The 24,824-nt window shown below is 38.3% G+C and overlaps 2 protein-coding genes across 3 annotated transcripts in view; both read right to left on the reverse strand.

Moving 5' to 3' along the window:
• Positions 1–1,265: 1,265 nt before the first annotated feature.
• On the reverse strand, positions 1,266–5,622 carry LOC122362947 (delta-like protein A). The gene is made up of 3 exons (XM_043264755.1): positions 5,491–5,622; positions 4,424–4,574; positions 1,266–4,344 (listed from the first exon to the last, which is right to left on the reverse strand). The coding sequence occupies exons 1-3, from the start codon at positions 5,533–5,535 to the stop codon at positions 3,902–3,904; spliced, it is 639 nt and encodes a 212-aa protein (XP_043120690.1). The 5' UTR covers positions 5,536–5,622; the 3' UTR covers positions 1,266–3,901.
• The window catches only part of LOC122362946 (protein jagged-1b-like), a 38,363-nt gene continuing 19,064 nt past the window's right edge, over positions 5,526–24,824 (reverse strand). The window contains exons 3-12 of one of the 2 annotated variants that reach the window (XM_043264754.1): positions 17,618–17,675; positions 14,124–14,378; positions 12,799–12,859; positions 12,559–12,689; positions 9,428–9,547; positions 8,811–8,924; positions 8,136–8,246; positions 6,331–6,444; positions 6,063–6,109; positions 5,526–5,659 (exon numbers count right to left, since the gene is read on the reverse strand). In XM_043264754.1, the coding sequence (XP_043120689.1) occupies positions 5,621–5,659; positions 6,063–6,109; positions 6,331–6,444; positions 8,136–8,246; positions 8,811–8,924; positions 9,428–9,547; positions 12,559–12,689; positions 12,799–12,859; positions 14,124–14,378; positions 17,618–17,675 (1,050 nt within the window). In that variant the 3' untranslated portion in view covers positions 5,526–5,620. Of the gene's footprint in view, positions 5,660–6,062; positions 6,110–6,330; positions 6,445–8,135; positions 8,250–8,810; positions 8,925–9,427; positions 9,548–12,558; positions 12,690–12,798; positions 12,860–14,123; positions 14,379–17,617; positions 17,676–24,824 lie in introns of both variants that reach the window. The other variant, XM_043264753.1, reaches the window with a different exon arrangement.

The following is a 24,824-nucleotide window of genomic DNA, read 5'->3' on the forward strand; positions in this document are numbered from 1 at the left end:
GATACATGGTTTGTTGGGTATTTGGCTGAGATGCCACTCTTTGAAAATCTGAGGGTGCAAATCAATCAAAATATTAAGAAATTCGCATTTAAAAGCTGTTCATGATGCAATCATAAATTGCATTTTGATATCTCTACGGTAGAAAATGTACTGAATATCTTAATGGAACTTTTTTTGTTTTTGGCATAAAAGAAAAGTCTCTATTTTTGACCCCTACGGTGTATTGTCGGCTATTGCTAGAAATATATCTGTGCTAGTTAATTACGCTTTATGCTGTTGTTGGAAGACATCGTTTCTGAATCCTAACCCACTAAACTGACTAGCATGTGTTACCACATACACCTGCGTTCGTTTATTTCGGATACTATTCTGTCACTAGAGCTTGCCGCATTATTGCCTCTCTGAGGTCACCTCACCCCGTTAAAGACATTTGACAGCTAAGACAGGAAAAAGACTCATTCGGACGCTGCCCTGCTGGTCTCGAGTACAATGCGGTGAAGCAGGGGAGGGCTGGGTATCCTGAGACGCTGCAGGTGTCTCTGCTTCATCCCTGTCAGTGTGTGGATGACGGCGCACTCATTTATGTGTTTTAAGAGGACTGAACTTCCTACATTTCCTCGCGGACGGGTGGGAACAGGAAGGCAATGGTTATATCCGCCCATTCCCTGTCTGCGAGAGGTCAAAGTTCGCATTTGTCATACCCACGAGTTTGGCACTCTCACTCTGCGCTGACCTCTGACTCACTTTCCTTATACGCTGAAATAATGCACATCGGCCGCACTTTCTAACAGTATCCCCCAAAAACCCCCATGTAATTCCAAATCCGTGAAATCTGTTCAAACACCATTTAAAATATATTTGAGGAAAACCAGGATGCTTGGGACTGTCCCATTGACTGCCAAGTAATTATTACCATTAAGGCCCCGAAAATCGTCAAAATGATCCATGGGCCATCAGCGGTTCAATCTGAACATTACGATGTGACGAAAATACTACTTTTATACAAATAAAATCTCATCTTCTACATTTATTTGCTTTTGATTCGAACAAAAACAGGGTAGTCTAACAGATACTCTCCAAAATGGCGATACGGTTAGCCACAGGTTTATGAGACCAATCGTTGAGCAAATTGAATTGAGTAAAGTCATTTTATAAATAGAAATATTGTTTATATTTTAGAAATACAAATCCGCCCACAAAATAAAATAATTCAAACGCTATAATATTGAAAAAAGATAGCATGAAAGGACCATGGACACACGGTAAACTGCTGTTAAGAGCTGGATTCTCTGTGACCAAATGTTTTTTTTATTGACTTCACACGGTTTACCAAATGGCAATTAGACAATAAGAAAGTGTCTGTAATACAGAACAAGATTACCAAACACACACACACACACACACACACACCCCCCCTGATATACCAAATGCTGTACAATACCATTAATGCATACGTGCACAGAAACACATGCTTTGGTTGATAAATGCACTTTAATTACAAATCCATCTTGTGGCAAATACCGTCTCGAGTGGAAATAGTGAAACCGGGGAAATTAAAATGGCAATATCTTGCAAGGAGTAAGAATACAAAAATGGCAAAAAAATATGTACAAAGTATGTACAACGGCGCTATATACATCCAAGTATTATAAAAAAATCATACATCTTGTACATCTTAAATGACAGGCAATAATTAACGAGATTTTTAAAGATGTCGCCTGGCACTTTTTCAGTTGACACTGCTATCTTTCGCCATAATTCCTTCAAACGTCAGTCACAGACACTAATATACTGCTTTTACGCAAGTAAAAAAAAAAGTCAGGGAGTTCCAGTAATGTGCATGGCTTTGTGGAAATTTATGGCAAACAGTCATATGGACTTACACGCTCACAAACACACACACACGCACAAACAAAATGTGTACAAATATATAGGGCACAAGTGTAAACACAATAAAATACACTTAAATATCCAGGAATTGCTGGCCTTAAAAACACTTGCCGTTCTTTCAAATACATTTTTTTAGAACCAGACAGGGTCCAAAATTACCACTCGCCAAGTGCAAAATGTGCGTAAGATGGATTGGGCATAAAGTAAATGTTTTCAATTCAATTGTACATTTAATAATCTCATCCATAGTGATGTCAATTATTATAGCGATTTAAAATTAAACTTACTTATTAAATGATGACTTGAGAAATCAAGAACGACCATAATTTTTGGATGCCATATGTGACCCTGAACAAGGGCTGGGCAATGTATCTAATATTAGCGATAATGTCGCAATAATTTTGAGGACGATGTAAAATTTTCAATCCTCCTTTCCCGAAATAACCTGCCGAATGTCCGATATTACATCCATGAGGCGTGAGGTAGCGCTCACTTTAAACCACCCAGTCAGCAATCTGGCAACCACGTGCACGTGCCTGCTCCTCATTGCGGAAGTGCCACCGCGGTAATCTGAAATCACCTACAAACGGTTTTGCGAGATGTACGATAATTATCGTATATGTACATCATATAGAGGTCTAAATGATTGTACGGTCATGAAAAAAAAATCCCATAATGTACAATAATTCAGTATTTTATGAAACTTCAAGTAGAGCTTCTAAATGAACTCATCTAGCTGTGGATTCTACATCTACCATGCCCTGCTTTTGAAGCAGCACTATGTAACTTTTGGTTACAGTGCTGCTTTAAGCTCCATGACAGCATCGAATTTGTACCGCAAACGGACCCCCCTCAACATCTGGAAACACACAGGATTCTGATAAGTGCGACTCGGAGGTGGAGTTTGGACCATGCCACTCAGGTACGCCAATTTATTTCTCTATTGTGCTCATTTCCAGGTTGTTTTAAAATGTTGTTAGCTTGTTCGATACTTGGATATTTTCCAATCTGGCAACACAAGCTGGAGTTTAGCGGTCAAAAAAATAAAGGTTACTTTACAGTCGAGATCTCATGACAGAACACAGACTTGTTTTGTTTGCGATTGTGAATAAATGCACTCAACCGCTGTTGACTGAACGGAGAAACATAGTGAAATTCCAAATTGCAATAGTCTGTTAAAATATTTTCATAATATAGGCCGAGAGCGTGCATAAGTCTTTGTTTATATATATCGCCCAGCCCTACCCTGAAGCACAAAACCAGTAATAGGGGTACATTTGTTGGAATTGAGATTTAGAAATGCATGTCATTGATGTTTGGTTTGTTAGGATAATATTTGGCTGAAAATATAGAATCTGAGGGTGCAAAAAAATCTAAATATTAAGAAAATATCTTTAGAGTTGTCCAAATGAAGTTCTTAGCAATGCATATTACTAATCAAAAATTAATTTTTGATATATTCACAGTAGGAAATGTACAAAACGTCTTCACAGAGCATGATCTGGACTTAGTATCTTGATGATTTTTGGCATAAAAGATAAATCTATAATTTTGCCCCATCTAAGGAATTATTGACTAATGCTACAAATATACCCACGCGATTTGTGACTGGTTTTGTGGTCCAGCCTAACACATTTTATTAATTACATTTTCATAACAGTGCAGTTTCATCTCATGAAAAAAAGTTAAATTGAACAAATGCTATAAAAATAATGGAACTGAATTAAAATAAATATATAATCATGACTGATAAGTAATTTTTATGAATGTTACATATTCTCTACCATTGGCAAGTGTGTAAAAAAAAAAAAAAAAAAAAAAATTAAACCCTGTCTGTCAGCACAGTCTCTCCAGCCCCAAAATTCCTTTCCCAATTTCACCCCTCTCAGATCTCTATAACACAGAGCTCCGAGGTCAAGGTTCACAAGCGGAGGTTGATTGAGAGATGCATCAACCATAACAGAGCCTCCGACCCAAGAAACCTGGTTCCTTCCCATCGTTCAAAGTGCGGTTACACCTCCAGTTCCTGGTTCTCTGCATAGTTGAAACGGTTCAGTTTTTCCCGTTCGCGGTTGCAAATGTCCAGCTTGGGCCCGTGGGCTGGTTTTAGAGCTGGAGAGGGAGCGGGCGAGGGAGGAAGTGTGAGTTCAATCTCCTCACTGCAGAGCACTGGCATGGGCACGGTGGGCACTGAGGTGGGCACTGTTTGAGCAGCAGGCAGCAGGGCCACGCTGTGGTCGAGGTTACGGATGAGAGTGCAGAACTGCCGCTGGTTGTTGATGGCGTTGTCCTCGGGCGCAGAAGTGCGTAGCTGCGCTTTGGTCCGGTGGCGGCGGTGCAGACGGGACAGCAGTAATGCGCACACGGAGCAGCTGCCTGCCACAAGCAGGGCAAATACCCCCACCAGCACCATATACACACCAAACCCGCCTCCACCTGGGTCTGACACGGCACCTGAAGGAAAGAGAGGAGGAGAAAGATCACGCTAAAGAAGAGCAATTCCTCTTTCGTGCTCAATATTTGTGCTCCTAACCTTGGCAGTGGGGGTCGTGGCATGGATCCTTCAGGCTCAGGCACTCTTTTCCAAAGTAACCCTCAGGACAGGTGCACTTGTAGCCTCCTTCTGTGCTCTGGCATGGCACCCCCTTGGGGCAGGGGTTGGGATTACAAAGATCAAGCACAGCCTAAAATATAAGAGCTGTATTTAATTCGACTGGGAATTGAAGAGTAAACGCAGGCTTAACGCCGATTAATTCAGAAAGTATACACAAGTCACAAATTTACTCAAAAGCTTTGCATGTCCGTGCTGTGTTAGTGTTTGCATATTGGAAAGTTGTAGGCGTAGCTACGGATGACTAAATAAAGGGAAAAATTATAATAGCCTTTAATATTAATATGCAAATATATAAAATAAAAAAAAACAATTGAGCGTGCTAATTTTAGGTAGCCGGAGTTGATAGATCGCTTCAAAAAATCGTGTATGATGGGCACATGCAGATTTTTTTTTAATGTTGGATATTTTGAGCCAATTTTTATTTCCAGCTGTCAAATCTCATCAATGGGGAAACGTGTACCTTATTTCTATTTGTTTTTAGGACAACTTGAAAGTCTGTGATGCCTAATTTTTCTTTATGATGCCTAAGGTTGTTGATATATAAAATGGTTAGTGTTTGAAAATCTATTCAGACTTTTATTTTTATGTAATGCTTTTTGCAATTGACCGTACCAAAAAAGTCATACAAGACAGTAAAAGTGTAGGTTAAATGAGTAGTTTTAACAATTTTTTTTTACATACAAAATTAATTGCTGTTTTCAAAGCAATAACAAAGAACCTCACTTTAAAACTACACTATACTTCTATTATTTAGAAAATGAGCAATAATTTCTATTTAAATTTCTCTTCTCTAAACCGTTTCACAGCCGCGCTCTTTCATCAATATGACACATCAGAAAATCAAGCGTCTCGTTCCACATTTCATTTCGATCTAGAATATAACAAATTACTGATGTCGGTTGCAGCTTCCGGTTCACGTCAACGTTAAGCATCTTCAGCTGAAAGAAGCGCTTCATCTGTGCTGAAGAACAGCGGCGAGCTCTCACCTCACAGTAGGTGCCGGTGTATCCCAGCGGGCAGCTGCAGAACATGCCTCTGCCGCCCTGACGCTCCGTACACTGCCCTCCGTTCGCACAGGGGTTGCTGTCGCAGGCGTTCACTGCGGCCTGGCACAGTTTACCAGAGAAAACCCGGCAAACACGTGCACTGAGAGTCCTGTACGTGGCACACACAGGTTAGCTGTGCTGAAGGAGAAGAGCTTAAAGGGGTAGCTCACCCCGAAATGAAAATTAACTCATGCCGTTCTCAACCCGTAAGACCTCCCTTCAGATATTTTTGATGAAGAGCCATCTGACCCTCCGTAGACAGTCGTAAATGCATTGGTAAAACAGTTCATATGACGTCAGTGACTCTGAGTGATATGTTTCTGGAGCTGGGAACATTTCAGTAGTATTGCTGTCTGTGGAGGGTCTAATTTGTGTCCTGAAGATGAACAAAGGTCTTACGGGTTTGGAACGACGTGAGGGTGAGTAATTAATGACAGAATTTTCATTTTTGGGTGAACTAACCCTTTAAATGACAAAAGGTCAGAGTAAGCTTATTGAGGTCGATCACTTACCTTACAGTGTCCTCCATTCAGACACAAGCCCTGGCAGCTACTGTTCCCTGTTGAATAGATGATATTTATAAAAAAGAAATCAATAGGCAACCGAGTGGGAACCCACAAGTTTCGCTGAAGAAAGAGACTAGCTAACTACATTCATGAATAAAGTATGAATCTACGATGACTGAGAACAGACCGCCGTAGGAACACGCTTCAAATGAGTTCGTTTCCCACCAGCGCTGGAGAACTGTCATGTTTGATTTAAAACGCATCAAATACTCACTGATGTCACAGTTTGGTCCCGACCAACCGGGGAGGCAGTCACACAGATATCCTCCAATCAGGTTGCGGCAGGAACGGGCATTGACGCACACGCCAGTCTCACATTCATTAGTGTCTAAGGAAGAGGAAAGAAACACAGTGATGAAACACGGTTATATTTAGCACACCACCACACTACTGTTTCTGCAGTACATAATAAGTATAATTGGCATAGTATGCAAATTTTTTGAAATGCGGTGCCCAGATGACCTTCTATTTGCCAAAACGTGCAGAACACAACAGAACCTAATGAGCTGGGTATGTGCACCCCACACTGCCATGCCCTCCGCATGACCTCCGTATTACTCGTGAAGTCAAAGAAATCTCAGCCACAAAGTGACAATTCAGAAGAATTTTATTGGATGCAAAACATCCAATTTTTTTTTGATTTCCTCAAAGAATGCCGGAATGAGAGTGACCCATGGTTAAACGATGACGTTTGGTACAAATAGTGGAGTTCAGTAAATAATTCCATGATAATTAGAATTAATGATAGTTAATTAGCCAAATGTGTGGCTAAAATAAAAAAATAATAATTTGCTTGCCAAATTTAGTACTAGTAGTAGTAGTAGTAGTAGTAATAATAATAATAATAATAATAATGTAAAAAGAACTAATTTTCAGTATAAAACAAAAACAATGCAACAAAAAGGACATTGAGAAGTATTTTAGACCTATTTAAAAGCATCTAATAAAAATGCAGTAAACTGTAATATTTTTTAAATATTACATTTTAAAACAACTGTTTTCATATATTTTAAAATATCATTTATTCCTGTGATGCAAAGCTGAATTTTCAATGTCACATGATCCTTTAGAAATCATACTTGTATGCTCTACTTGCAGCCCAAGAAAAATGTATTATCAGTTGTGGAAAACATTTTTGTTGATACATGATATTGATACATTTATTCTTGGATGAACAGAACATTCAGAAGAGTCTGTGTTAAACAGAAATAAAATGTCTTTACCGTCACTACTGTCAATTTAACGCATTTTTGCAGGATTTATTTAAGCCATATATATGTTCTGGCTTCAATTGTTCCTAAAAATATCACTTCTCCCCAGAGTTGCCATCGCTGTAAAACACACATCTCGCCCTCAAAGACAAATCTCTTTGTGCTGACGCTAACGGCTGTTTTCTGAGGTGTCACTGTGACACATGACTGCATCTCACAGAGCGTCAACAGTTCAGAGAGACTGCTACACTCCAGAGAGCCACAGCTGATTTGGGCCCCGGGGCAATGGGGTGTGAGAGAGACCCTCCCAGCAGTCAACATCATCAGCGACCACAGCTCCTCTTCATTCAGCAATTAAATCTACTGCACACTGTAGCATGAAATTGTCAGATGTGGTTTAACGGATAACGGTCGGCGGAGCACTGATGCTGCCGAATCATTTCAATGTGGCTTGTGCTGATATGGAATTTATAAACACAAGATGTGTTTACTTTCCCCCGGAAAGCTGAGTTTCCCATCTCCGAACACGGTTGTTGTGATTTGGTGGTTTTAAAATGGCAAACGCGGTGGTGGTCTCGTGGTTTCTGGAATATTTCTGCATGTTTTTTTTGCTGACTTTTTACTACCCTGAGAGCGAGGCGCGAGCAAGAACCCCGAGCATTAACGTGGAAGAACAGGTGTTACAGACGGGTAAAAACAGAGCGTGACAAGTTTAGGCAGGTAGAGGCAGGTTTCGCCGAGCGCAAGGCGTGTGTGGACATGTACGAACAGCTCAGGACAGGTGAAGAGTGCTGTTTTCAGAGCTTACCGAGCTGGCAGGTTCTGCCGGTCCAGAACGGAGGACACGCGCACTGGAAGCCCTGCGGCGTCTCCTGACACGTGGCTCCGCGTCCACAAGGACTAGAGTCACACTGCAACACTGCTGCAGAGGAAAGAACATGATCTCGGTCTCGTGTGATTTCACTGCCTCCGTGTCCACCATCCTGTCTGTCCTCTTGTTCATCATCTCCCTGTATGTCTATTTATCCTTTTGTCTATCATGTATTTGACCATCCATCCCTTCATGTGTCTTGGATAACATGTCTGTTTGCGTTTGCATAAACAAAAACCGCACCACTAGACTAGTGAGGCATTAGTATCTGTCCTTGTTGACTTGAGTGTAATAATAAAAGCACGACGGCGAGGCTTAATCTGACAAGAACATGAAAACACTGCCCTGGCCTTAATACGGTCAACTAATGTCCTCAAACCTAGGAGCTCCTACTACCTGATCTCTGAGACGCATTATCACCCGTGCATGCTAGATGTGCGTGTGTGTGATTGCTGATTGTTTGTGCTCCGGTTGAGGAGCATTATTTTAGTGTGGATCTGACTAAAATTGGCTGCAGCGGTACAGGATACAGCAGCTGCCTTTGATTGGTGCTGATTGCTGTCTGTGCAGGTGTGTGCGTGTGTGTGTGTGTGTGTTTATATGCTTAACTACCGGAGGCGCAGGAGGGTCCCGTCCAGCCTGGCGCGCACACACAGCTAAAGCCTGTTGGGTCTTCAACACATGTTCCACCATTCTCACATGGAGAGGAGAGACAGGCATGCTCAACTGTTAGGGAATAAAAAGGAAGTGATACACACTTATAATCTGCATCGCATCTGTATCTTATATCCCGTACCGTCTCCACCTGTATCAAAAACAGCTTACTGTATAGCTCTAATTTGTTTGGAGCAGAAATGACTCACTTGAACATCGACTATAAGAGTGCAGTTGTTAAGATGTGTTTGTCATCTTACGGCGATTTTCATTTTTTTCTTACTTTCTCCACACTCCAGAGCAGCCTTGCTGTTAATTTATCCCTTATCAACACCTCACAGAGCTACATCAGAGATCACATGTTAACGCAGACTAAAATTATCATTACCGAGGAGATAATTGGTGGGACTCATGCAGGGTGGCACGGCGAGAACTAAGAGCTGATAACTTGCCGTGCTTCATCTCGGAGTGAGGTCTGAAAACAACGTTCTGCAGATTTGATCTTTGAGGTGGGCTTGTAATAGGCTGCCTGGGTCGACAGATTTTATGGTTTGTGTTTTATAGCGTCGTCTTACCGATGTCACAATTGCGGCCGCGGAAACCCTCCTGGCACACGCACAGGTACTCGTTGGGTTCGGTGTTGGTACATGTACCCCCGTTCTTGCACGGCTGATGGTTACCACAATAATTCAGATCTGGATGTGAGAGAGAAAGAGGTGTTCTTGCGGTGATTTATTATCTTTCAAAAGGCGAAATCAAGTGAACGCTAAATCAAAACCAACCATTCTGAAAAGTGCATTCACTCGCATTGGTGTCAATATAAACATTTTATACAGTGAGAAATAGTTTATTAAAGGGTTATTCTACCCTATCATTCATCCCCGTGTTCTTCCCAACCAGTAAAAGGTTAGTTCATCTTCGGAGCACAACACAAATGCACTGTTTTTGTTAAAATCAAAGTGTTATTATACAGAAAACGCGATTGACACAAGAGCATCCAGCGACCCTCTCTAAAATGGTGATACGGTGCTGAATTGTTGAATGAAAATGTTATTTTTGTTTTCTTTCACAATGTTTCACTAAATATCACGATCCTAACAGTGTAGTAAACTCGTGTTTGACACAGAGAGCAAAAGAGTACAGTGGTGACTGCAACATTTTGTATAAAAAAACATTTTCCATGATCCAGTCGTCTCCTGATGGATAAAACCAAGTCTCGTCACACATTTTTTTCTTGTTAGATATTCTGTTTCACCAAATGTCACATTATGTTAATATACTGGGTTGTTTCATGTTGACTTAAGAAGTAAAAAAAAAACAGTTGTGGTGAGGACAAAACCAATGCAAATGTATCATCATTTAATTTTTCCTTGTGACAAAAAAGAATAACAAACAGCCCTCCGACAAACTTTGGCCAAGTTAAAGCCACGTGATTCGAAGGATTCTTTGCTTCCTCAAATGATATTAAAACACCTATACACATAAACACAATTATTAAATGATTTGTAAGAAAAGTCATTCATTTTAAACCGACTCAAAAAGTACTAAGCTATGTAAAAAGCGATGCCACCAATACAATATACCAACATCTGTAACAAGAACACATGTGACCTGCACTTCCACCTTTCTTTCCATCCATACGTCCCTAAGATGTACATGCGCCGCTGGGAACTGCTGCTCGTAGGAAAAGGATTTTCTAAACAATAATTTCAAGCTCCGATTCATGGGGTTACGCGAAATGCCAGTTTGGTCTAGACACAAATTGAGTTTGACGTCTCGGACTTTGTTTGAATGTAGTTTACTTCATAAATCATACGAAATCTAACCGAGAATTCCTACGAGGTCACGCTTGAAGGGATGAGTTAAACTCAAATAGATTGTTTCCTGAAGATTTACCCACAACACACAAGCGTGCTTAACTGGAAGAATTATAACCACAACATACAAATAGACACGCAAATTAAAACCAGTGCTGTGATGGAAAAATGATGCAGCCTGCAGACTGGCTCCTGAGATCTGAGTTTAGAGGAAATGTGTGTTTGTGAAAGCCACTGAGATCAAGCTAGTATCTGTAGTTTTATGACCTCGACCGATCTGTCTGCATAGGCCAAGTATTGTATTTAAGTATACATGTGTGTGTGTGTGTGTGTGTGTGGGTGTGACAGCACCATTCACACAACCGCTGAATGGCAAAAGCCTGTTTGAGCCTCCACCTCACGGCTCACGTTCTGTTTACCCAAGACTATCGGCTTACACCTCTACAAAGCCCTCATGAAACCCCACGCGTGGGTTCATATCAGCTAATCTGGATCTATTTACACAAACGCCGTCTACTCAGAGAGCATTTAGCATGTCTTGGAATCAATGAACATTAATGACTTTTTTGGGCATGTGTAAAGAAATGATAAAAATGACATAAGCGTTTCATTTTCAACCTCCCTCCAAAACCTTGCCCTGCTAAGACATGACAGACGTTGTCAGAAATCCTGCACAAAATGATTGACACGCAGACAACATTTCTGATTAAAATAAAGTGTTTTCCTATTTTATTGACATCTGTCAGCTAGTATTCCTGATGAGTTACAGAGCTACTCCAGTCACTTTTTTTTTTTATCTAGCCACTCGTCTCAAATAACTTACTGATTATACTGAAATATCATAATTATTTTTCTCTAATGGTTTTATTTATTATTCAGTACTTTTATTTAACAAGGATGCATTAAATTGGTCAAAATTACTAAATTTAGAATGTTAAAAATATGTCTGTTCCAAATACTGTTCTTTTAAACAACTGTTCAACGTTGACCATAATAAGAAATGTTTATTGCATATCAGGATATCAGGCTGCTAAAGATTTTGATTCCTGAAATTAGTTAAAATATAAAATTTATTTTTATAGTTATTTAGAGTTATTTTCAATTGTATCAATCATTTTTGAATAGTAAGATTTCACAATATTACAGGTGTATTATATTTTTGATGTAATAAATGCACTGAAAAATAAAAAATGCTTTTCTAGTTTTTAGATGTTTGGTCTTGTCTTGATTCTTAAATCAAGAAGAAAAAGCTAAATAATCTGCCAATGGGGTATAGTAAGCAAAATAATCTTGTTTTTTTTCAAAAAAAATACAATAATTTTTACTTGTCTAGAAAATCCTCCTTGATTTTAAAAAAATTGGGATATTTTGCTGGAAATGACAAAAAACCTAAGCTAGAAAAGCATTTTTTACAGTGTGCTGCCTGTGTGAGCATAAGAGATTTCTTTTTAAAAAAAAAAAAAATAAAATAAAATTATATTACAAAACCTTTGAAAGGTGCTAATTAAATTATTTCTGACTAATACACTAATTTAAATAATATTTAGTTGGCAATCAGTCGCAGTTAGACAATCATAATATAATAAAATGATTTTATAAGACAATGTTTTTGCTGTTTCTTTTAAAAATAAATGTCACTGCTGTCATCGAGCTTACATCTGTTGGTCTGTGTGTCTTCCAGCGTGAACAGGGTGTGAGAAAAAGGTAGAAATCTGCAGCTGTCTTGTGCATATATTACAGCTACAGTGTGATCCACATATTTTTTCCTTAAAAAGCTATTCATTGTGTTATATAGAAAATTAAATTATGAGATTAATCACAAATAATCAAAAACTGATTGACGTCCCTGGTAATAAGAACAGTCATATTTTGCACACATGTCATCTCACCTTTGTCACAGAGCAGGCCGCCCCAGTTTGTGTCGCACACACACTTCCAGGGTTCAGTGCAAGTGCCGTGATCACACCCAGGAAACGTCTCGCACTCATCGCACAGATCACCCTTCCAGCCATAATGACATCTACAGAGAGTTACAGCAGACAGGAAGTGAGAAAAAGACACAAACAAAAGCAAGGGGTGCTGAACACGGCACGTATCGGCGCTTGTGGCGAGGGCGTGATGTGACTCACTTGCACTCTCCGGGCAGATCGCAGGAGCCGTGTTCTAAGTGACATCCCTGCTTGCACACCGCTAGAAAAGACGATTGATTCAGATTACAGATATGATGATCAAAAAAGTATTCACTAAAGACATCTTGAAGTGAAGAGTGAACAAGTGACCATTTTCATAACATGCATAACTGACATAAAAAACCTGGTCTCATTAACTTTGTGTGCAACACATTTTACTGTACATTCAACGCAGTTTTAAAGAGAGACTTCCACTAAGTGGACCTAGGCTGCGTGAACCCTGGCACATTTTTATCACGCTGAAATAGGCAGATATTGCTTCAGTTACATATTGCGATTGTTTCGAATATAAATATGTGTGGACTTTCGCTAAAAGTTAATACTCTATATAGAAATATGCCCTACACCACATCCAACCCTAAACGTAAGCGATAGCGTTAAGAAATGGAAAACTGATATAAAAACGCATTCGTTGATATATGTTTCTTTTATGCAGATTTGAATTGTTTGTGGAACCGTAGTTACGTGGGATTCGATACTCGTCGTCTCTTAAGTACGTCTCTGCCGTCTGTGAGCTAACGAACGAATGAAGCTGGATATGTGCGATAAGTCATAGCAGGATGCTCCAAGTTATTGTGTTATTGTTCTAATCGAAAGCGAAAATTAGTGTGAAAAGCAATAAAAAGGTGTCAGAGTTTTACTGCCGTGATATGTACTTATTGGTACATATTTCTTGTCTCTCTAAAACGTGCACCCAGGTACGTTTATGCCATGAGACCAGGTACGAATAAGACACGTACTCATGATGTGACGCTCCTCTTACTCGACTATTGTTAACATAGTGCTTGCTAAATGTTTTGACTTGGGATATGCTAGTAATATGGGCTCTTCCTTGATCGTCTCAGGGGAGACATTTCTCCCTTAAGTCGTTCTCTGCTGGAAAACGGATTTTGGCCTCGATGGAATGCTGGAAAAGCATGTGAATAAATAACCATGTGGTCTAATTGTCATATAAGGACAGAGTAAGTATCGTTTCACACAGAACAACACATCTTTGCTTTGAAAACAGCGAGACGTAAGAACACCTACTGCACATTTGTAAAAACATAAAAGTAATATACATATAATGAAAAATAAAATAGGGCAATGAATCGGTTTCATTTCTTGACATTGTTTTACTAAAATTCACTCAACATTTGGTGAAGATTGTCAGAGTGAGCAAACGAGGTGGGCGGAGCTTAAAGGTTTAGGTATAATCGGTTAGGTTTGCGTTTGAATATCTTGAAGACCAGAGTACAGGAAGACAATGTGCTGGAGCCACTCACCCTGTCTGCACTCTGCTCCGGTCCAGCCCTCCTTACACACCTTAGTACCCGAAGGATCGCAGTCGAAATGGCCAAAAAAGTCATCCCGTGCTCTGCAGAGTTTGTTGCACAGTGGGCCGTAGTAATTGGTGTCGCAGCGGAAGCGCAGGCGGTATTCCAGAGTGAACGTGCGCCCGTGATGCCGGAAGGACTGCCACTGCTCGCCTGGGTTCAGCATGGAGGACAGCAGCACTCGTTCTATTAATTCCTCCCTACCTGAGGGGGCAGCAGACGGAGTAATGTGTATGTGCGTATATATTGTGTATACATTTTTTTCATATACGTTAATTAAATTAACAGCTTAATTTGACATGATTTTTTTTAAAAGCAAGCTAAAACTTCTGTTACAGTAAAGCACTTATAGTGGAAGTGTATGTGGAACGCAGGTGTTTTAAAAATCTCAAAAAACATCCTGTAAATTATAAACCTTACATCATACGCCGCTATTTAAAAGTTTGCATTCGGAAAGATTTACTTATGCTTTCGAAAGAATTCTCTTATGCTCACCAAAGGCATTTATTTAATCAAAAATATAGTAAAAACTGTAATATTATAATACATTATACTACAATAATATATAATAAATAACTTATGTATTTTAGATTTCAAGTCTTCAGTTTCACAAATTTCTTCAGAAATCATTGTGACATTCTGATCCGTTTCTTAAGATATATTTATTATTATCATCAGTGTTGAAAACAGTTGTGCTGTGTAATATTTTATGGAAACCATAAAATATGTATTGCCATGATATATGGTGACAGATTAATAGAAATCATTTATTTGCAATAGTTATAAAAAAAAAATATATATATATATATATATATATATATATATATATATATATATATATATATATATATATATATATATATATATATATATATAATATCATGTGTGTGAGTGTGTTTTATTGTTGAATCTAATTTTAACTTCACAAACTCTGTTGTCATGACAATGTTACACTGGTGTCTAAATAATAGTTACAATTTTACAGCTAATAATACACAGGCTTATGTTAAATAATTCCAGTATGTGCTTTGTGCATCGTACAAAAATCTTCATACTTGTGCGTATACACTCTAGCTGTTTTTCTTTCTTTTCTTTTTTTATTACTTACATTTAAAATGAACTTCTTTATATATGACTTTGTTGCCTTTTTTAATTAGTGAGAATTATTCTCTGCGGTAATCAACGAGTGAGCTGTGCACCGAGGGTAGATGAGACATCTGTCTCTCCCTTTTGTCTCTGACATACAAGAGGTTTCCCATAGAGACGGTTAGCCTGCCTCATCTTGAATGGTTACGTAGCGCATTCTCTTTCATAAAGCACTGCAGAAAGAAAACTTGCCTTACAGATGAGATCATCTGGGCTTAAAAACAAAAGAACGAAAACGGGGAAGAGTGAAGGTGTTCAAACACATAAGTTGTCCTAGCAACCCCACACACGCGATCAAAATACAGCCTGTGTTGACCCAAAACTGCATTTGGGCCCTTCAGGCCGTTTCACAGAGACAGTTCTGGGCATTACAGTCTTTTAATTGAGTGTGTTAATGGACTGCAGTGTAAGCGCAGTCAGTAATTAGAGCTGCGGTCCATTTAAACATCATTCTACTCCAGTCCATTAGAGATGTAAATGACTGGAGCTGCACTCATGCAGAAAACCTTGAGCTCAGTTTATCACTGACATGTTAAAGCACATGAATTTACATGGACATGAATCTGATCTCTCACTCGGGGATGTACGATAACCATCACACGAGATACATCAAAGCCATAAAAGAGGAATTAAATGCACGTTCTTGATCCTGTGATCAGTGATTTGGGATTTAGAGGGTGGTTCGATGATGAAAGAGGTCTTTGGTATGCTGTGGTCCTTTATTAAAGCATTGGGTCATCGCGTGATCCCAGAAATGACTGATCAAGAGGGATGAAAACTGAACTACAAACGCTTTGGGATTCGGTCTGACAATATGCAAAAACATATCTGTACGGAGCCGGGGTAATTGGTCCGATCCGACGGGATGTTGAACTGGAATTTGCATTTAACTGACCAAAAAAAAAAAGAACTGACTAAATTGCGCTTCCATTACATTGAACAGTCAAATGTTAAAAGATGATGTTATTTTTTTGGTTTTGAGCCAAGTTTAACACTGTCAGTAAAAGTAGCAAAGCAAAAAAGGAGACGCTGGCACATTTCACTGTGTTTAATGAAGTCACTTGGTTAATTTACTTATTCTTTTGCTTTTTTTGTTTTTGGTCATGCACCTGTTTGACAGTATTTTTGGATGTGTGCATATCACCTTTAATACAGCCATTACAAGACCCATTAACTGCCCACATTAATTCATACTAGAAATTACACTTTAATTTTATTTGAGGCCTACCCCATTTAATTATTTATTATTATGAATAAAAAATACAAATTGCTGTTTCCTGGCAAGTTTACTCTGTTAATAATATTTTATTTTTCATCATTTTTGTAATTCTGTAATTTAATTGCGATTTAAAGTCATTCGCGTCATTCTTAACGGACCCGAAGACGTCTCGAAGACGACGAAATAAATGGGAAACTGAACAACTTGTGTCCTTGGCACTTTTTCCCTCAAGTCTTTTTCAAGGACATAATGGGCCAGGACGGCCTTTGTTAAAGCTTGTTAAAGCTATCTGGCACTCAGATGCATGGCTGTATTATAATCCAGAGTTGGCAGGAAAAAAACGGTTCTACAATTCCGAACTCGCGTCATTTCGACTCCCGGATCAGCCCACCTAAGCCTCGCCTCACCAGAGACGAGCTGTAAATCCAATGAACGAGAGAAAGGATAGGTAAAGTAAATGAAAAGACATGACAGGAGCCGGAGGGCAGTGAGATTTAGAGAACAGAGAGAAACGGAGAGAAAAATCACACAGAAAAAGACGGTGTGTTTATTAGAAAGACCAAAGGAGGAGATGAGAGAAGCAGATGTATCCGCGTGTTTGTGAAACAAATTAAGTTTGGTTATTTATGAATATGAAGTGCCAATATCCAAGTGATTAAAACGCATCTCAGTGTTGTCTGAAGCATGCACACGTGTGTAATTTGCTCATTAAGTAGTCCGCCATTACGGTGCATGAGAACATAATCAGTGCGTGCGATTATGTGTGCGACTCCCAGAAACATATTTTCAGTCATGGAGCTTTTCTTCAATTATAAGGAGAAACAATCAAAAAGCAACACAGGAAATGAAAGAGTCATGGAGACTGACCCCGTGCATTACTGTGTTCTCTTGTAATCCCCAGAAGACAGCATGAGGGGTAAATACGGATTGGCTGTCTGTTGTTGGTCATGTCCTTCTTTTCATTCTTTCTTTCTCTCTGCTATTATATTGCTACAAATCGTTTCTGTGAGGACACATGTAATCCATGGATTTTATTTTATTTAGTCACCCACACACACACAGGCTCGTATCATCATACCTGCCTCTGATGTTTCATTGTCGTGGTCCAGAGCCTCGATCACCAGAGAAAACGATTTCTAGACAAAAGAAAATAAAGAAGGAAATGCATGTCAGTGATTTTTATATTGCAACATGTACACAAGATTGCAAACAATTCTGCACAAATGCAGTAGAAATAAAACGTAGCCTAATTTAGGGTGGAGTCTTTTAGCATTGATCATTTAGCTTCAAAGCTTTAAAGCATATATTAAATTATTATATTGAAATATTGTTGTGCTGACAAATGTACTAAAGCACATATAAAGTATTTGTGTCATCCAATATTTCAAATGTACTAAATTATGACTATTACAATTATGTAAATTACAAATATATTTTAATACATTATGTAAAAGCTTCATTAAAATGACATTAAGGTATATTTTAGTTTGCCAGAAAGATAAACATTAACCATATTTCAAAAACAAGTAATTATAAAATTATACAAAAGCTCTAGTATTTGAATGAGTCAAAATACTATTCTAAAAGGTCAGATAATTGCATTTAATATACATTTTTGTTATAATACATTTTTTATTTATTTGCAATTAAGTGTCAGGAATTAACTTAAAAAAAATAGTTAGTTAGGTAGTAAGGTAGTAAAGTTAGTAAGGTAGTTATTAAGTTTAGGTATTGGGTAGGATATGGGGTAACACTTTAAAATAGTTAAAACTTGTTAACCATTAACTAATTAACTAAATTCTTAATCTGCTGCTTATTAATAAGTATTAATAGTAAGATATTTGTTAAGTTTAGGTCCTGCAGAATAAGCCATTAATACATGCTTAATTAGCACTAATAAATGACTAATATTCTAGTATGCATGCTAATGAGCAACCAATATGTGTATCCAAAAATCTAATATTACCGGATGTGTGTGTACTGTAGAAATACGATCATGCAGAATATGTGCTTTATAAGTACTCATATACAGCCTTTTAAGTTAATAATAGGCATGACAATAAGCAACTAGTTAAGAGTGAAAACTGGTCCCTATACGAAAGAATTCAGTAATAATAAAAGTATGATGAAGTGTACTTCTTTTTCATGAGGGTTAAGTATTTGTTCTGTAGTAAACACCACTAATGAAGTACAGATGTGAAATTGTACATCACGGTTGTTTTTGGTGTGCTTTTCGTGCCAAAATTTGCTACCGGATCTCATGGTTTGAGCTTTTCCTCTGATAGCTGCATCTCTAAAGTCCAGCGGGGCGAACAGATGGTGACACCGAAAACAACAGCAAACCCAGAAAACAGAAGAATGTCACCATTGATTCGCAGCAGCCTCTCTGCAGACTAAATACAGAACCAGTCATCCCCAGACGAGTACTTAAAACAAATAGAGTGCTTCAAACACCCCCGAACAAGCATCGACAACATCACGACGTGATTTAAAAGGGGAGCCGACAAATTCACGAGAGCGTCAACGAGTAGAAAAAGACAGACAGGGACGAAAGAAAAAAAAAAGGACGCCAATTTTCGCCTTCCTCTCCATGTACCCTAAATGAATAATTCAAAGCCACACTCTCGTTCTCCAGTGAGAGGTCCAAACCTCGCCATGCAAATGACACAGCGAGCAGCATTCTGGGTAACGAAACTCTAAAAGGCAGCGTGGATGTATGGTCACGTCCGTCTCGTAAGTGGCCACCACAGAGGAGAGGAGCGGTGGACATGAGAGGCGAGAGTGAGGGAGCTTGATAAAAGTGCTGTTTCGGTGATTGAATGACTGACTGGGAAACGGACACCAGATGAAGAAGAATCGCTTCATGCGACTGAAAAGCGTTTTGAATTAAATGCGCTAAACAGAGCTTAGGCTTCGTAATTATATTCCCAAAAACTGACTTCAATTGCGGCAGCTCAAGCGATAAAAGCTCTTTCGAGTTTTCGTCACTAGACGTGATTGCCACAATTAGCATTCCCGTATCCATTAGCATTTCCACTCATCTCAATGGTTCATCTCAAATATAAATATGCAACTGAGATTTATGTTTCTTGCAAATAAGTGTAGTTCAATGATCAATGATTTCAATGAGTTCAATGATTTAAATGTTGATTCAGCAGTTCCATAATTAAAAATGTAGAATCATCTGAATGGTATACACTCATAATAGTGTTCTATAAAAATTGTTTTGGTTACGTAGATAGGGTCTCCCTCTTTAAAGATGAACATTCTATTATAATTTACTCACTTCCGTATGGAATCCCCGTTTTTCTCACAATTCAGACTTTTTCCTAACAAATGTGAATATCACTGTTTTTTCCCCCAGAATTGTAAGAGATCTCATTCTGACTTAAATCATAATTGTGAAGAAAAAAGTCAGAATTCCGAGTTCAAATCTCGCAAATGCGACTTCATGTCACACAATGCTGACTTTATAACTTGCAGTTGTGAGATTGCATCACGCAATTCTGACAGGAAAAGTCAGAACTGCCACTTTATAACTCCCATTTGCGAGTTCATATCTCATATCTCTGAGAAAAATGTCAGAACGAGTTTGTATCATGAAATTTTGAGAAAAAAAAAATTTAATTAAAAGATTAAACTCATAATTGCAAGAAAAAAGAAAATCCAAGTAATTGTGCGAAAATTACGCTTTATTAAATCAAAACTACATTTGTGTGAAAAAGAATTGTGAAAAACTTTTACTGCCTCTAGTGTCCATTTCTTTTGGAAACTGCAGTGATATATGTACTTATTGTTACATATTTTGTGTATCGCTAAAAAGTGCATCCGGGGACGTTTATACCATGAGACCAGGTAGACAATGCAAGTCAAAAAGAACCATCAACTGTTTGGTTGCACAATTTCTTTAAAATAACGTTTTTGATTGTGTTCACTAGAGGAAAGAAATATATACAGGTTTGGAACAACTTGTGGTTGAGCAAATTAGCATTTATTTTTTAGGTTAACTGCATACAACCATAGATGCATTATTATTAATTTAACATATTTTGTCAGTCTCATGCTCACTGGCTGCTACTAAAGAACCACTGAAAATACCTTCACAAAATAGTTGGCAGTACACACATTGTATACTATACAAAGCAGTATAGCACAGTAAAGTAAAATCTCATTGTTCCAAACTCCTGCTCCGCACAACTATTTTTTTTGCGCGGCACTTTTTGCTTTCTTTCAATTACTTGTTGCCCTAAAACCTCTACTGCATAAGCTGTAATGTATAAGAACACAATCTACAAACTAAGTATGAATCAGTTTAAAACAGCAGTATGACAGGTACGTGTTAGCTAATGCTAAACGTCTTATAAATGTTTCATATAATAAGCTAACAGTCGTTACACAATGTAATGTAAACAACATATTTCACATCCTTAACGGCCACTTCAGAGACAAAGACAGCCCTGAGATTAAACCACATTTGCACTTTATTTTTCCAGAGATGTGATTTGTGTTACACGCTCTCTCTCTCTCTCTCACACATATTTGCTCGCTCAAATGAGTAATAGCTTTCCACAACTGCTCTCCACAACAGCACTCTCAAAAATAACAACGAGCACTACATACCCTTTCTTTTTCCTCTTAACACATTCACACACACACACACACACACACACACAGCATGCCCTCGGTGCCCTAACAAGCTCGAAACGTTCACAGCACCCACACCCTTAAATAAACAACCAGAACAAAGGCAAATTTCTCAGACACACAAACAAAAATGTCCACCTACAGTGGTCTCCTCTCAGGCCCTGCAGCCCTCTCTCAGCCCCCCGCTACGAGACAACCCAAACCACTCAAGTTCAGCGTTTGACACCCTCACACACACAAAAACAAGCCTTCCAAGCCTATCCGAGATGGATATCCAGCTCCAATTCAGCATAAACAGCCATTAAGCCAAGACTGTCCATCTCCATTATCAAAAACATAACTCTCCCTCGGTCTCTAATCTCTCAATTTTTTGAGTGTTAACAATTTTGCTAGTGGGCTAAAACAATGAATTAGCAATTAATTAACAAAATTATTTTAAAAAATGTGTAATAATCATATAAAACCTACAATGGTGCGTACCACAGCACACAGTTTTTGAATAATTCGGCAAGCCTATGAGTCAGTGTCCCATTACAATTGCAAGCAGGTCACTTGCTTCATATCTAAATAAATCAGCCATTTGTGTGTGTGTGTGTGTGTGTGTGTGTGTGTGTGTGTGTGTGTGACATGTAATGACATGACATTTTTAAAATGTTTAACTGATAAACATCAATGAATATTTAATATTTATTATACAATTAATGTCATGATTTCTGTTAGAAAGCATAAAACACTAATATAATTTGTAATATAATGCATATTAAATTATGATTATAGAATATCTCATGTTACTAATATACATATATATATATATGTTTGATTCTATCCCATTGCTATAACACATCACAAGCATGTTCAGCTCAAACCTCAGTCAAGGTATCAACAGGTTCCTTATAACTGCAAACCTGATGAGAAAATAAGATGCTGATAAATATAATTTGGCTGTGATAAATACACAAGGCTGATTCATGTTAGCATGCACCGAGTGTCTTCGTACAACGCTCTGTGTAATGTCTGTTGTGTGTGGCTTTAGGCAGCCACTGATATTCTCATCTCACTGTGTCTGTGTTTTGGCTCTGGGACATCCTGGCGGAAGAGATGAGGCAAAAGAACAGAGAAGTTAGGAAGTGACGCTCTCTAAAATAAAAATCACACTAACACACACCCATTACATCAGCGCCGGTCGGTCCCCAGACCTTTGTCTCCTGTTTCTCTGCCTCGATCAGGCTGCATCAGCACAGGGTAAGCCAGCGGCAAGGTCAGAGACAGGCGTGCACACAAACACACAGGTGAGTGAACCGCACACGTGCAGGAAGGGTGTATCAGTGTTTCTCGTCACAGGGTCAAGTTCGGAAATCTGCTAAATCACTGTTCCCCTGCTCTACCACACCTCTGGCTCCACATCAACTATCATTTCCGTTCTAGCTAATTTATCTGTGATGCTAGTTTTACGTCTTCCTGTTGTAATAATGAGGCATGAGTCACTAATCATCCTAAGTGTTTTGACAAGAACTTAACGCTGTCTCTTTTGAGAAATTCTGAAAGCAAAGAACGGATGAAACTTTTTCAAAAGACTGCTAAGGAGTGTTGGACTTTTGTATTAGTCACATTTCAATTTTGCAGGGGTTTTCTAACTTTTGGACACCCAAATACGATGATTTCATTGTAAAGAACACCTTATTAAAATAAGAGAACACCTGTATATTTCCATGTAGTCTATAAATGACATTTATATTGTGTCAGAAACACATTTACGGCTCTGTATTGGTTCTGTTTGTTAACCTTTATAAATATTGGTTAATTAACTAACCTTAACTAACTGACCTAATCTGAACTAACAATAAAAAAATGCTTAAAGCATGTGTTTAATGCTAATTTCAAACATTATTTTATCTGTTAATATTCTTTAATAGACTTGAACTGTAATGAAATAGCAATGAATGGTTTATTACCTAATTTATACAAATATTAATGTTAATAATGCATTAAGCAATGTTAATAAATAGGAACTTACTATGTAAATAAGTGTTACCACATATTTTGCCAATATACTAAAATAAATTATTAATAGACAAATAATGGGAAATATTTCATTGTATTAAATTAAATAATAGATAAAAGTACCATTTTACTACAAGCATTTAAACACACACACATTGTGTAGTTATGATAGAATATGTTCTTTACAGGAATTCAAACCTTTCTTTTAATTAATTTTACATTTTTAGAAAAAAAAATAATACTCAGCAAAGTAGATTATCATTTTACTTTTTTCAATTTAGCAGGATTAGAAATCAAATTAAGCTTTAATCCACTTGAGCATAGTGTGTGCTCATGTAAAAAAAAAAAATATTGCCATGATATACATTAGTTAATCCATGTTTAATACGTTAATGGGGTCTTAAAATGGTAAGCTTTAAGGCTTTGACTTTGACAGATAGCTATTATCCCTCTGTTATTTTGAAACCTGTGGGAACCATCGAAACAAGACCAAAGACTGTCCCATTACAAAACACACACAAATACATCATATCCTGTTTATGATCTTTGCCGGTTTCTCACACAATCATGCCTAATCACACACACACCCAAAATACATGAAATAAACTAGCAAATTAACGAAAAGACAAACAGACGCCGGAAAAACCAGCTCTAAACGGCATCAAGCAGATGAGATAAGGCTCGGAGTCAAAACTCTCTCTGGGTTTTTAGAGCTCGCCACAATAGCAGCGAGAGTGTGTGTGTCTCTGTGCACAGGTGAGCATCACATGATTCACTTCAGCCCCCATTGTGTGTCCTCTGACATTTTAAAAGCGCCGTGTCCCGGCTAAAAACAAGCTACGTGAAAACTGCTTCGCTGAAAGACATCAAAAACCATTATGAACGATTACGGTCTATGATAATGACTAGCTGCCAATCAACAGACGTAAATACAGTATTCTGAGAGTAAGGCCTTTATATGCAGAGTCCAACACTCCCTCTGGAAGGACATGATCGGTATAAGCATATGCTTTAATTTTATTATGAAGCGGGATGTTGTGTTTGTTATTTCCAAACCCCTTTAGCAACAGAGCTATTTGACAGTCTAATATGCTTGGATGCCTGCATATGAAAGAGCTCCATTCACACTTAAGGGAAAAAGAGGCGCAATTGCGCAGCAGTGAATTCATAATGAGCTAGCACTGTATTTCACAGCATCCGGCTCCTCAGAATAGCAACGCTTCCATGAGGGGACTCGAAACTTGCTGGACCTTCTCAATGTAGCAACAGTCTCTGTTCTCTGAATTCACAAAGCAGGAGCACATCTGCACTCTATCATCCGTTTAGTCCCGTTTAATAAAAAAGTTTGGCTAAGATTAGAATCGGTGAACAGCGGGGGGTTAAGGCCAGGATTAAGACTTGTTTTAGAGTAGAATTACGTAGAGATTTGGTTTTTTTGACAGAAGCAGTCTGTGTTTCTGTGTTCTGAATGGTTGTTGCAGTATATGGTTGCTCATTAGACCACGTCTCTTCGAAGTCTCTATGATAATCAGTAATCAGTCATATCTTATCATTTACAAAATGAATGCAAATTAATGTCTAATCTTCTCATTCTAACGCGCTGAGCAGTGAATGGTGGTCATTTTAAAGCAAGCAAAACG

Source organism: Puntigrus tetrazona, chromosome 18, assembly GCF_018831695.1.
Source record: "Puntigrus tetrazona isolate hp1 chromosome 18, ASM1883169v1, whole genome shotgun sequence".
Taxonomy (NCBI): domain Eukaryota; kingdom Metazoa; phylum Chordata; class Actinopteri; order Cypriniformes; family Cyprinidae; genus Puntigrus; species Puntigrus tetrazona.